We start from the raw sequence: 14,879 nt of genomic DNA, 5'->3' as shown, positions 1-14,879 counted from the left end.
CAGTATGGATGCAGATCTGTTGTACATGGATTTATATGCTGACAGAATGATGTTTGCTTTTCTGTTCATTTCTTAATGGTTCTCAACATTGACGGCTGCTGTGCATTGTGCCAAGCCTGCTATAGGCATGCCTGTTGTAATGCTAAGGTCTCTTCTTTTTTTTTGAGTGCCTATTAGAGTTAATGTAAAGCTCCTCCATGAATATGTCACGTTCTGGTAATTCCTTTTGCTTGCCCATGTGCCCACATGATCCATCCATGTGAGCACCTAATTCTCATTTTGCAACTTTGCTTAATTAAGGACCCCAGCTAAGCTTCTGCTTAAAGTAGTAACTAAAATGGGTATTTCTATTTCAAGCAAAAACAGTTCTGTCTTTTGGGCTCAGATTAAGAATGAGGCATTTGAATGAAAAAGGAAGCATAAGAAAAGGACTTAGAAAAAGTGCAGGGTGGTTTGATTGATGATACAGTCCTCTCTGACACATCATAGTACAAGAGTTATCCTGCTGACAGGAAAGAGCCAGTGGAAAGTGTTGATGGCTGCTGTTTGACAGCTAAAGCTATTTTAGAGGCTATTTGAGATAAGAACGGCCATGCACGCAGTCTCTGGTGCTTGTGCTTGAGCTGCTGCTTGAAGGCAAACCTGCCCACTCTAAGGATACTTTCTGAGCTTCCTGGATTTTGAGTGCATTTACAGCTTTGTTTCATTAACACAGTATTAAACACAGTCTTGTGAAAAGGAAAATTGGTAGGGCAATATATTGTAAATTTTTCCCCAAATGATCTGCACCTCACTGGAGGATTTGGCTTTCCCAGCATGCTCACACACCTCAGAGGGGGATCTGGGATGGGTTCTACATTGATTTTCACAAGATCCTCTGGGAAGGTGTGGTGACCAAGAAGCAATGGATGCTCAGAATTTGGATGATTTGAAGAAATGATTATTAGAGTGTTTTGACATCCTCTAGTTCAAATTCACAGAACTGTGTAGAGTATATTTGCTACAATAAAGCACTTGAATATGTAAAATTGTGGGACGTGAGGCCTTTGTGTGAGGGTTTAATTTTCCTTCAGGAACAAAGGGAACAACTGAGCTGCAAATGGAGAGGCCATAGGTAAAGCAGGTGATTCCCTTATCAGTTTATTTCAAAAGTACTTTTCGTGTGTGCTAGCTGCTTAGAAATGAAATCATTTAAATTGCATTTCTTAACTCCTTTTCTTTGTGGTGTTAGATAAATATATTATTTTGATGTTTTAATATTCTGAAAATTGTAATGCAAGTCTAAACAGATTTTTGTTAATTCATGCAGGTGAATACAATTTGCTGGAATGATACAGGAGAATATATTTTATCTGGTTCTGATGACACCAATCTGGTAATTAGTAATCCTTACAGCAGAAAGGTAGGTTTGTTTCTGAATACTTATATTTTTCAAATACGTTTTCAGTTATTATTTTTCAAGAGCAACTAATTATTATCTGACAAAGATAATATCAGGCACTTTATAGTGTTTTATAAATTAGAATAAAACTTCACCACGGTGCTTAAAAAACTTAGTATTCTAATCCCTTGTGACTTTGGTATTATCCCTTTTTACGGTAGGTGGACTGACACAAAAGGAACAAGGTCTCACAACAGATTAGTGTCAGAATTAGCAATAGTATTCAGTAATTGTGAAATCTTTTAGTCAGATGAATTGTCTTCATTTTAGCTTTAAAATATTATACTAGTTTCTGCTGTGTAATATACTGAATTGTCTTTTTGTGTAACGTTGCTGAAGTGAAGTGTCAACCTTTATTAAAAAGTTATTACCATTTGAAACGAGATTGCTTTGTGTGTACGCGTATGTGGATGGCGAAAAATTTGTGCTGAGGTAGGGGAAGCAGGTTTGTGAAGGTAAGTGCTGTAAAAATCTCAGCATTTCCACTTTTGCACTGACATGAGTTAAGATCCAGTCAAGTGACTTCCAGTAATGTCATCTACTCATGTCTATCACATAGGAGCAATGCTCCCTACTTTGCTCTTGAAGGAACTGCTGGTAGTTTGCAGGAACAGATACTCTGCACATATCCTTCAGTCCTGGGGATCCTGTGCAGCAATGTTCAGGTGAAGTCTGCTCTTCCATGCTTCCTCAGAACTAAACTCAGAACTTCTTGAGAAATAAATGCAGAAGAGGCACTGAAAAATTAAATATAGGGGGGAACCAAAATGAGTAGTTGGTATGATGGAAGAGAGTTTTAATAGGAGGTTATGGAGGCAGCAATGAAGAGCTGTGATGGGAAGACAGTAGTGAATTGGAGTGATGCCTACAGGTAAGGCCCTTTTCCTTATTTCCCCAAATGAACCGTAGCTTCCAAACTTGATCTCTTAATTTCAATTGTTGGTGCCAATCTGTTTAAGTCCAGATCAGTGTCATTAGACCAGGAACGAAGAGGTATCTGAGACAACTAGGAAGAGGATGAAGGATATAATTCAAAGTGAATGTTATTGGAGGGACTTTAATATATCACTTTCTGGCAACTGTTTAATTATCTTATTATATAATAATACTGTAACACTTTAATATGTGCAGCAACTTAAACTTCATGTGATGATTTTGTCCCCCTCCCCCCCATTGTGTACTACTGCACCACTTAAGAGAAATGAGAAACGTAGGAGATTTTTTGTTTCCCTGTTTTTAATTCAGCGGAGTTATTTTAAGTGCATTTTGCGTAACAGCAGAGCAGATAGATTTTCAATATACGCAAATGCAATTGTAAAACAGCAGGTAGTAGCAAAAAGACCTATGAACCAGTGTTGTCCCTGAAATGTAGTAGAGGTATGATTTTTATTATGATTGTAATTATTTTATTTTAAAACAACTGTTATAATTGTGTTAGCTTGTTTTCTCTGGCGTAAGTAACAGAATCAATAGAGAACAAATTGGAATTGTTACTAGAACACTGCTGTAATTCTGTCATCTTGTCTGATCATTACCACCTTATTTTCTGCTGTGAGCTAGCTGGATTAGCTAAAATAGACTTCGGCCATCAATATTGTCTTCTGCCTTAGTAAAATATTCTGTTTAATAAGGAAGCGTTTATTCTTGTTTACTTGTCATTTACACCAGTGTTGAGTACCTAAGTCCAGTTTTTGTTGTGTATGGTCAGATAGATGTATTAATTGTTACTATGGGCCTCAGAAGAAGTTTTCCAAATAATATTTCTCAAGTTTGAATAGGTTTTATATTTGTGTTCTCTGTGCATCTGAGGATGAATGTATTACTGTGATTTCTAATAGTAATTGCAAATCTAAATCAAAAGAGAAGTGCTTTGTTATACCTTGACATGGCTGAGAATAATTCCTTTTGTGGATCCTTTCTTTCTCATTTGATTTCAGTCTACCCACTATAGACTACTTACCTCCATCAAAATAAATGTTTTAGGCATCTCAATGTACGTACCATCCCTGTTCAAAAAAAAAAAAAAAAAGAGTTGGCTGGAGCTAAAGCTTGTTGTGCCACAAGTACAGAAAGATGGGAATTAGTATATTTACATCAGGCTGAGCACTCAATTTTCAAAGCTTTTAAATGTGGCCCAAGACTTCTCTCAGCTAAGACTGTGTGTGCACAGGACTCTTACCCACAGTTACGCTATAGGATTTTTGAATCTGTAGCCTGGTTTGCCTTCAGAAAGGGAAAGGGTTCAGCTTGCGAGAAAGGATTGGAGAGGCTTTGGAGTGTGCTTAGTGGGACTGGGAGTTTGCATCTTTTCTAGAGTTAGAATTGCTACTTTTCACCTGAAGATGAGGGGCTTTGAAAGGGACAAAGAAAATACTGTTGAAGTGGCTGGATTGTAAATGATTCTGTGTCTTGAATGGGATCTCTAAATACATCCTGGAAGACTTAGGAAACCACTGATATTTGACTTGCATTTATTTCAACAGGCCTCTTTTCAAAAAGTGAGCTAAAGTAGAAGATAAGTACAACCACTTTTTTTTTTTTTTTTTTTTTTAACTGGTTTTGTTTTTAATGGGACTTTAAGATTTCGGTTTTATTCATTATGGCAAAAAGGAAAATAAAGTCACCGTAAAGAGTTTCCATCTGGATATGGAACTTAAACATTTCTAGTTTAAAAAAGACAGCCTAGTAGTTGCCACAGATTCTAAAAGAGCATAATCAAACAGGCAATTTCATAGCTTACTCCTTTATAAGAAAAAAGCCGAACAGCAACATGGTGGGAAAAAACAAGAACAACAAAAAAATACAACTGCAAAGAACAAATTTTTACTTCTTCATTTACTTTGCCAAAACATGCTCATCTTGTGTAGTGTTTCTTGGAGCAAAATATACGTTGTTAGGGAAGTAGTAAGCCTCTGGGATTGCTACATAAATAAGTAATCATGTCCCTAAGATGTACTCTTTTCTCTTAAGAGATGCAATTTGAAATCTTGATTTTGTTGCCTCTTCAATTGATTTTCTGTGTAAGCAATTGCAGAAGTTGTGAAGATATTTGAATTATAGCTAATCAAGCCTTGAAAAATGTTTTTTTTTTTGTTTGTTTTTTTAATCTTTCCCCCTGTTTTTACTTGGTTGTTAATTTTTGGTAGCCTATTGTACATTGGTAGTTAAATGCTCCAATGAAGTAAGACAGTAGCATTTACACTGTGTAGCTAATGCTAGGCTTTTGGGGGTTGGCTGTCTGCATTTAATTTTCTCATCTGTTTTACAGCCAAAGGACAAGCACCTTTTTTGTAACAGGTGCCTCTCTTTTTCCTGCCTCTAAGGCAGTGTAATAACCAGAGCAGAAAAGGATGTATAGTGCAAGTCGAGAAGGGCATGGAAAATCTGCAGATAATAAAGAGTCTGCCTGTGACAAAACTCTTTCCTTTACTCAAAGCATGTCACCATGTATACGTTTCTGAATGCTCTTTCAGTTTACTATGGAGAAGAGGAGAGGGAAAGAAAAATCTAATTTATCCGAGCTTGAGAGTAATCATCAAATGTAGGTCTCCACATCTACATTGAGATCTGCATATGGGGAAAACTGAAGCAGCAGATTAAAATAGATCAGCTGTTGATTGAATGAAAAGCTTGAGGGTTGTGAGGTGGAAATGTGAAGTTTCAGGAAACAGGCGTAACTTGATGGGAGAAGGATAAAAAGAATAAGGCTGCCTTGCCTGCTTATATTCAGTAACAGGGAGGAAGCAGTGGAGAACTGGAAAGGAAATCTAATATGGTTTAGTTTAGACTTTTACTAGGGAGATCAGAAAGGATTTCTTGTCAGGTCAAAAAACTTTCTTTCACAGTAGCAATGACTGAAATCAGAGGTGGGATTTTCAGGTGACACCTCTTTAACCTGCAAACTAGGGTGCATTATGGATTCCTTGTTCTAAGTTACTTCTTTGAAACGAGTTCCTCATTTCTTTCGAATATCTAGGTTTTTAAGGTTTTCAGTTGAATGGAGAAGTCTGAACAAATCTAAATTGAGGCACATTTATTGAAATAAAATGAATTGGTTGTATCTCCTGTTTTTTTTTTCCAATAATGAGCTTCATGTATCTTAAAATATGCAGATACACAATCTTCTGTGTGTGTGTTGTGAATTGTTTAAAAGCCATGAAATACTGTAAATACTTGTAAACTCGTAAATTATTATGCACCAACTATTGCTGCCAGAGCAACTACATTTGCATAATGTTTTCTTTGATTAAGTTAATTGAGTGGAAATTTGGAAGTGATTTTGTTCCCGTAAACAACTTGGTATGTATCATTAGTAGTGTTAAAAATGCAGTTTGGTTTAAATGCTACAGATAGGAAAAATAATCTACGTATAGAATGTTCACCATTGTACAGGAAAGCACATGAATGATTTTTTTGGTTCTAATAGCCTAATCCAAATTATGTTAGGAAACATAAAAGTGTCATCACAAAATGTTTAAAACCAACTGTAAAGTAAATTATATGCTTCTCTGCTGTACTGTAGATGGATGACATTTCATTGAGACTGAATTAAACTTTTAGTTTTCTGCCTAGTAGTCGTGTTCTTAGATTTTTATTTGACTATTTTCAGAATATCCTTTCTTATAAGCTTCAGATCTCATTTTAAAGTGGATTAATTTTAAGGGTAGTATCAATTTTTAAAGTCTATAAAGTTGGCTTGGATTAGGATGCCTTATTCTTCTTTACCCACAGCATTCCAGATCTTTTAAGTCTCTCCTCACTGCCATGCAGGGTGGCTGCATTATCCTGCTCTGATGTTTTACTTTGAGAAACCTGATGTAATACATAGCTAGCATTTTTTTAAAAAGAAAAGAAAAAAAAAAGTGGCAGATGCGTTCCACTTCTTTCATTTTGCAGAGTACTTTGGGCAAGCATGTAAGCGAATGTCTCTTGTGGAACCAATTTGTTCTTAGAAGAAACTTGGTGTAAAGACAGCTTTTCTGTTCTATTGCTATCAAGCTGTTCATCACTGGCGGCCTGTATGTAACTGATGTTTTATAGTACCAGAGTCTGTATTATTTTCTCATTCTTTATTTGCTTTAAAAAGGTTAACCTGATACAGCCTATCTTTTTCTTTCATAGGTTTTAACAACTATTCGCTCAGGACATCGAGCCAATATTTTTAGTGCGAAATTTTTACCATGCACCAATGACAAACAGATTGTGTCTTGTTCTGGAGATGGGGTCATCTTTTATACTAATGTTGAGCAAGATGCGGAGACCAACAGACAATGCCAGTATACATGCCATTATGGAACCACCTATGAGGTACCTTATGAAAATATATGATAATTTTAAAAGAGCTAGAATACATGTTTTTTTTGTATTGTTGCACAAGGTTTTAATCAGGTGATGAAAGCTTTATTTCAGTGAGAACTAAAGAACTTTCCTCCTACCTTTTTTATTTTCTATTTTTCCTTACAGCGTAGGCTTTAAAAGAGGCATATTTTATCTAAACTGAGCACGTTCCAAAAGGGAGTATTGTAAAGACCACTTTCTTTAAAAACACATTAGCTGAATGAATCTTCACTAAAATAATTCTCTGTAGAGCAAAAATGGCTTAAATTGTGCTGTGAAGTTCTTTCTGAAGTTGGTGATACGGAAAGGGGCGGTGGCTATGTTTCACTGCTTTATTTTTACCCCTCCGACCTCCCCCCCACCCCCTCCCAAAAAAAAAATCACCAGTCTAACCCTTTTTCACCATTATAATCCCAAGAAATTGTTATTTCAAAATGTATGTAAATAACTTAATCTGAAAATATATGTAAAGTTTTAGGCAATTTCTCTATTTTGTCTTATATTAGATGTTTATTTGTAAATTTAGATCCAGTGTTTTCAGTCTTCACTTGGAAATTTTGTTCATATATAGGCAAATGAAGAAGCAAAGCGTTACTTCAGTTAGCAAAATAATTAGATTTACCTACTTATTTAAATGACAGCAAAATCTGCTGCTTGTAAAACTTATTTTTAAAATAGGTGAAATCATGCTATTTTCTTCTTAGATTATGAATGTTCCATCAAAAAAAAAATCCAAATTCATTGCTTTTGTTACTATTTAGCTCAGATTTCACTGGAAGTTTTTACATCTTTTTATTTTTTGTATGTTAAATGAACAAAGTATTTAAAGATTTTTGTTAGATTATGACTGAATTTGGGTTGTATGAAGAGGTTGTGTGAGCAAACAAGATGGCTGAATCACTGCTAGGATTCATTTTTGATCATGTAACAAAAGCGTCCTTACAGTTGATATTAAGTGTTCAATTAATGGATTTGTCAAGAAACATTTCCTGCCTGCCAGTGGCCTTATAGGTCAGTCAGTCCAGCAAACCCTGTGGTATTCACTGAGTAGATGTTTATGGGATCGTAGGTGTTTTGGTTGTTTTATGTGTTTGGTTTTTGCCTGGGTTTAATTCAAAATTGTAGTCCAAGTACCAAATTTCAGTTTCGCTAAACTGGATCCCAGACTCACATTGTCTGCTTTTAGTTTTGAGATTGCTTTGACTGAGAAGCTGCCGTTCCCTTTGAATAGCATCAGTCCTGTGGCCCTCGGCCAGAAGCTTGAACTGCCTCAGTTGCCACTGGAGCTGACTATATATAGCAGCGTGTATTAGTCTTTGGGTTCTGCAGAGTGATTGGATGTGCTCTGTGCCTCAAATAAAGCCTGCCTTTTCATAAGAACTTCTGGAGACAAAGATGCTGTTTCTTAAAGATGAAGTGTCCTCAGTTGAGGATGGGTCAGTGTTCAGGCCTCTAGGGGAAGTAAGAGCCTCCTTGCTGGCTGGCTACTGACTTGAGGAGCAGCCAGTTACTGGCTCAGATGGTACCTCTGTTTCCTGGGGTATGGTATAAAACAGCTTTTGGGCTTGGGAATAGGAAAACAGTTACGGACAGTATGCTGAGGACGCGTGTACGTGGTGGCAGAAGTGTCATTAGAACAGTGGGTTTGGGTGCTTGGAGTTTCAGGGTCATGGGAAAGCTGCTATGAGTACTGCAAATGGAAGTGTTGATGGCAGCATAAATATTGCCAGGAAAAGTCACTGTGGCAGTCCCAAGCTTTGATTTGCCTGAATTTGGGCTGAGCAGCAATTTGGTTGATTACATGAAGTGACTGAAACCAGCAAATTAAGTTAAAAAGGGGGCATTACTGTTGTTTTGAATGACAGTGTAGGATACTGTTTTGGTTGGCTTAAATACAGTTAATGGAAGGTATGTCCAATTCTCCTATATGACACATGTATTAACAAGTGCCTTTTTGACATTAATTTTCTTGGACTGCTTCACACCAAGGTTTAACATAACAAAAAAAAGTTAATAGTTTGAGCTATCTTCAAGAAGTTTTGATGCACAGGTTTATAAAACATTTTGTCAGGAAAAGGAATTTTTATGAAGACTGTAAGTTCAGTTACTGTGTCTTAAACTTGTTTGATACTTGAATGTTAAATGCCTATGTAATTGAGTGGCATAGTAGACTTTTTTTTTTGTTTGAGCCTTGACATGTGAAAGTACAATGGAGTAAATAGCATTTCTTTTGAAGCAAGTGACTGACGTGCTGCTTCAGTTTCTAACATAATGCAGCTTCATTGCTCAGAGGTTTCTGGAGTGGGAAAATCATTTAACATTTTGTGATGTTACAGTTCAGCTGTATATAACCACATCATCCTATTAAATATAGAACTTTGACTCACTGGATTCTCTAAATAACAAAAGCTAACATAATCTGGCCTGGAGGTACTAATTCTAAATTTGAATGTGATTTGAATTTATATTCCACTTTGAACTTGGAGCTTCAGACATTGCAAAAGCATTCACTGAGAGTAATTTGTGTAGATCATTATGAACTGTGAGATAATTGGACAATTGTTTTTAATTCTGAGGAGAATAGAGTACGTAGAGATGGAGAGAGAAGTTTTTGAAACATGTTTCTGGAGAATTTATTGTTTATACAAGGCTATTGCAAGTTTATTTTTATTCAGCTAAGTGCTTTTCATTATTACTGCTCCTGTTAATTCCATTTTAGGAGAAGAAAGTGTAACTCTTAACCTTCACATTTTCTACACAATAAAATCATCACATCGCTATATATTTTTTTCAAGCTAATGGAATAGGCATTATATTTTTTATTATTTTATTATATTATATTTTTATTATATTTTTATATGACGTTTGAACTTAAATATGTTAACAATGACTCTTAATTATTTGGGTCTATACCTCTGTTTCTTTATTTTAGTGCTTATAAATAAATTAGGATGTTCGTAAGCACCATGCATAAGAACTGGCACTTGCAAGTGTAGGTATATACCACATTTTTACATGTATACTGTGAAATAGTATCACTGGGAACAAACATAAACCCTAGCTACTAGAAAGAAGAGTTTGCTGTGTTATGCCATGTTCAACAACATTCTTGGGACAAAGTAAATGTTTTTAAGGCAAGTTTTGCATCACAACACATCAAAAATGCTGGAAGAATTTAGTGGACTGAAGAGCAATTCCTGTCTTTCATAACTACACCAATAAAATAGTTAACATGAGTAAATGTGGTGTGAAAAATGTTCTTTTCAGTATGTTATGCTAACGTATTGAAGAATCATAGCCATAGCTCAGAATTTTATTGTTCCATTGTTATTAAACTCTTGGCTTTGTTCTGTTTGTTAATTTTCTTATTTTTCAGCAGTATAATTTACCACAGCATGCATTGTTTTAGTTAACATACTGAGCATTACAAGAAAAACAGTTGAATCCTGCAGAGATTACATTTGTAATCACATTTTAGGTAGAGAGATTTACAGATACCATAGGTTATTTTTATTAAGAGTTAGAAGAAAATCATTGCATAAAAAGCATTAAAGAATCAATCTTTTGCTCTGTGTTGAATTAGCGTATTACAATGTTACTGATTTTGTAGCTCTATGAAACATGTTGTTAAATGAAACATTATCCGTTAAATACCAAGCACAGTACGTTGTAGAAACTGGCAATTTACCTACAATACTGCCACTATCAGTAACTTCATAAAAGTTCAGTGATATTTTGTGTGTGTTCATCAGCCTGTCATCACCTTTATCATGTTTGCTTGCCTTTTTATTTTTTCTTAAGAGAGCTTCTTGAATGAAGCCATAGACAAGAGACACCAGCTGAGTCTTCCCTGGTTTGAACAGGGCCAAGATCAGGAAAATGGTGCAGTACGGTGCTCTTTCATAACAACAGTAAAATTCAGTGAGGGTAGGTTAGTAGCAGCCTTTAATGCATAGTTGCTTCAGGGGATTATTGTGAACGTAAATGGAATGATTCAATGGAAATAAAAGCCATTTAGTACTTTCATGTCATTCAGACTTCTGTTTTTTTGTTTGTTTTGTTTTTTATTGTGTTCTATTACTTGATGGAAATTAAACTGAGCTTCTGTTGAATTATTGCAGCAAATCAATTCTTATCTGAAAACTAATAGTAATAAATCTATGTTGCTTGCTAAAAAATAATAGAAATAAATGTAAGATTCAGCCTATACATTTTTCACCATGTGCATCATACCACACAGTTTATTTTCAGTAGTTCAGACCTTTTATTGAAAATGAAGATACATCAGCATTTCTTCAGTTTTCGTCTTTGCGTCAATAGAATTCATAACTTGAGTTGTAACTGCTTCAGTTTTTGCTCAAAATGTTGATGCTTTTCTTTTGAAATTAATGGTATTTTCAGAAGTATTAATCCTTTTTTTTTTTTTTTGATCAGATTATGACAGTACCAAATGATCCCTATACTTTCCTCTCTTGTGGTGAAGATGGCACTGTAAGATGGTTTGATACTCGAATCAAAACAAGTTGCACAAAGGAAGATTGTAAAGATGTAAGAGTGAAATCTTTTAATAAAGATGACCTAAATGTAGAGCTGTACATCATACAAACATAGGATTTGAATTCTGGTAAGGCTTTTAGAAACAATAGATTTCAGGGTCGTTGGTGGAGATGACAACATATTTCCCAAGAAACAAAAAAAAAAAGTTTGTTTGGGCATTTTTTTTTTTTTTTTTAGTATCACTTTAGGATCTTTTTAGTTTATGAACTTTGGTGTGATGATTCAGATGTGGTAGAAAAGATTCTACCTTGAAACTGAATCTGTTGGTTTTGATTACATCAGTTACTGTAGAGTGCGGAGTTGGAGGCAAAAAATTATCTTGGAAACTCAGCTGCACCCTTGTGTTTTTGACCATCCTTTGTCCCTCCATAAGGAAAGATTTGATAATGATTTATACTAGATCAAATTAGTCATGGGTAATATTCCCCAGAAGGTAAGGTATTAGTTGTGTCTGCTGTGTTTGGAATTCAGAAGCAGTGTTGAATTGAAGAAAAACTTACATTGCAGTGTCATTTCCTAGTTTTAGGGGTTTCTTTGAATCCCAATTATATTAAAATAAAGTTCTTTATCCAACTATCTGCCCATAGGTGAAACTTATTCTAGTTCTTAGACTCTTTCTGTGTATTTGGTCCTCTTCCAGCTAAATCATTATTTGTGTTTGTATAGGAAAATGTAACGTGCAAGCTAGTTTATAATTCTTTATCTGTTACGCTTATCTGTTCTCAAATGTTTGTTCCTGTGGTTTGTTTTTTGTTAGTTTGTTTTGTTTTTGTTTTTTCTTTTTCATTTGATCTCATGATATATTTCTTTATCTGATAGCTTTCCTTCTCTGTAGTGAATTTTCTGTTTGGCATGTTTACACTCTACCTACACAAGGCCAGATCTGTTTTTCTCAAAAACTCCTTGACTAATGAGCCTGTGTCTTAAAGTAAAAAAATATATATATACTAAATTATACTTCAAATGCTTGAAGCTATTGTCTGAATGCTGTATTTTTGTTTGTTCCAGGATATTTTAATAAACTGTCGGCGTGCTGCCACTTCTGTTGCTATCTGTCCACCAATCCCATACTATCTTGCTGTGGGTTGTTCTGATAGCTCAGTAAGAATATACGATCGACGAATGCTTGGTACAAGAGCAACAGGTGGGAAACATACAATATAGTAAGCTTTTCTAACTGTTTGTATTTCCAATTTTAGGTTCTTCTTGTTTGTTTGTTTGTTTCCAAAATAGGTGGTGAATGTCTGAAGCATAATACTGATTGAAGTGTAGGTTTGTTCTCTGAGAACTGTGCTTTCCAATAGTGGAGTCATTTCACTGTAATATTTGGTAATATAGAAATCTTCAGATAAGTAATCACTGTCTTTATCCATTTTAGAATACGTTATATACTGAATACAGAAAAGGACGTTCTGTCATGTCTCTTCCTTTGTCTTGAAACATGTGATTTCAAGATTCCAAAAAGCAAATGATTGCAGTCTGCTCTGGTCTACTCAAATTTTAATTAAAGTCTTTCCTTCTTATATTCTGCTGTGCTGCAGTGTGTTGTTCCTTACAGGAAGGGTTCTTACGAACTCCATAATGTCATTCAATATGTTTAGCTTTGCAGTTATCGTTGCTATATCGAACATAATTTTACTGAAAAGCTACAAATTCTTCAGATGGAAGCTTGCATCAGATGCTTATCTAAAAGGTTTTTATAAAAAATTTAAAGTGGCAAGCCACAGTGAATATGCAATTCTAATGTATCTCTTACTCATAATGTATGATTATGTTTGGACATATGTGCGAATTAATATACATAGCTGTGTATACACATTCATAAAAGTAATCAGTCTCACAATCTGTCATTTCTTGCAGCATTTCCTGCTGATTATTGTGATGGAGGAGAAAGGAAACAGTAAAGATCACTTAATAAACATTAAACAATCTTCTCAGCTGGCTAATGTTCTTACAAGATTTCTCCCTTATATCATAGTGGTCAGCAAAATTCTGTGAGAACTGCCTGAGGAACAGATTCTGGGGAGGTTGATTAAAAGGTACTATGTAAATGTTAGATTTTGCTTTTCCCCTGAAGTTTTGTTTAAAAACAAAACAACAAAATCAAAACAAAACCAAAACCACCGAAACTTTTTCATTTTTATACCTATTTTCGTAACAATACAACAGTAAGATGAATTTGGGTATGCAGGCCTATAGGGAAAAGTAGAAAGACAAAAATTTGAAGACCAGTTTTTCTGGTTCTATTGGTGTACAGTTTAGTGCTTTGCTGTTGCGTTGCTTTTTTGTATCTTTTTTTTTTTTTTTAAGGATGAGAGATTCCATGATAATTGCTAGTAAGCAAGCTACTGATTTACCTTTTAAACTTTCAGTTTTAGTCCTTATGCAGTGTGAGATGCTAAACTCCGAACTTGTCAAGGCCAGACTTTTGCACATGCTGAGCCAAAACAGACATGCCGTGCAGGAAAGTTTTGTGGCAAATGTTGTGTTTTTGAAACAGTTTTTTTGTTAGTTGTCTTATAGGTAATTTTAATCTGCTTACAAGTTTCTAATTCTAGAATTGAAGATTGTTTTAGTGTATAGAATGGAGGTGAGTTATCATGTAAGTCTGATATATCATGTAGTTCTGCAGTCTCAAAGGGATAAGTGTTATGTGTCAAGGAAAAACTGGTAATTTTTAGATCATTTGGGGGAGTAAAGAGGAGACAGATGTCTTTAAATTTTCAAAGTTCTGTAGAATGAATTCCTAATTTGTGTGGTGATACATAGTTACATTATTGCTGTGTAAATATATTTTCATATGTTTCAAAATTTCCATTTGTATTAAATTTTACAGATAGTATCCACACACCATCAGGTGATGGGTGATATATGAATATGCTTGTGTGTATAAATTTTCATCTTTCTCTATAATTTACAGTGTGTGTAAACAAAAAATATACTGGGAAGATCTGATATGTTAGTATTCAGAACCAAAGTAATGCGAAAGCTACAGATTGCCTAGGTTTTCTCTGGTCATCTTTCTTTGGATGTTAACTAAGGAGTATGTAGAAACTGCTGGTTGAAAGTTTGCAATAGTAAATGTATTTTCTCTTTCTCGCTCTCCCACAGGGAACTATGCCGGTAGGGGCACTGTTGGAATGGTGGCACGTTTTGTTCCTCCTCATCTCAATAACAAATCTTGCAGAGTAACGTCTCTATGTTATAGTGAAGATGGTCAAGAGATCCTTGTTAGTTATTCCTCAGATTACATCTACTTGTTTGATCCCAAGGATGACACAGCACGAGAACTTAAAGTTCCTTCCTCTGAGGAGAGGAGAGAAGAGGCAAGTGATTAAGATGACCTGTTCTCATGTTTTGTCTCACCACCACCACCTTGGGGCACACCTATTGGTTGGGGCACATCTATTGGGTATTTCCCTTCAAATGAGTCATAAGCCATCATTTCAATTTCAAGCGTTGTTTTAAAAATGGTTGTAGAATATCTACACAGACAGGTTTGGGTGGCTGGGGAGTTGTGTGTGTGGTGTTGTTGTTGTTTTTG

The 14,879-nt window shown here is 35.2% G+C and overlaps 1 protein-coding gene across 7 annotated transcripts in view; it reads left to right on the top strand.

The window, feature by feature from the left end:
- Positions 1-14,879, top strand: part of DCAF6 (DDB1 and CUL4 associated factor 6) — an 81,718-nt gene that overhangs the window by 16,292 nt on the left and 50,547 nt on the right. For all 7 annotated transcript variants that reach the window (XM_035315219.1, XM_035315218.1, XM_035315215.1 and 4 more), the window contains exons 3-7: positions 1,310-1,402; positions 6,563-6,748; positions 11,213-11,326; positions 12,344-12,479; positions 14,447-14,661. In XM_035315219.1, coding sequence (XP_035171110.1) covers positions 1,310-1,402; positions 6,563-6,748; positions 11,213-11,326; positions 12,344-12,479; positions 14,447-14,661 — 744 coding nt within the window. The remainder of the gene's footprint in view (positions 1-1,309; positions 1,403-6,562; positions 6,749-11,212; positions 11,327-12,343; positions 12,480-14,446; positions 14,662-14,879) is intronic.

This window comes from Oxyura jamaicensis, chromosome 1 (assembly GCF_011077185.1).
Source record: "Oxyura jamaicensis isolate SHBP4307 breed ruddy duck chromosome 1, BPBGC_Ojam_1.0, whole genome shotgun sequence".
Lineage (NCBI taxonomy): Eukaryota > Metazoa > Chordata > Aves > Anseriformes > Anatidae > Oxyura > Oxyura jamaicensis.
This window is presented reverse-complemented; position numbering and strand designations above follow the sequence as displayed.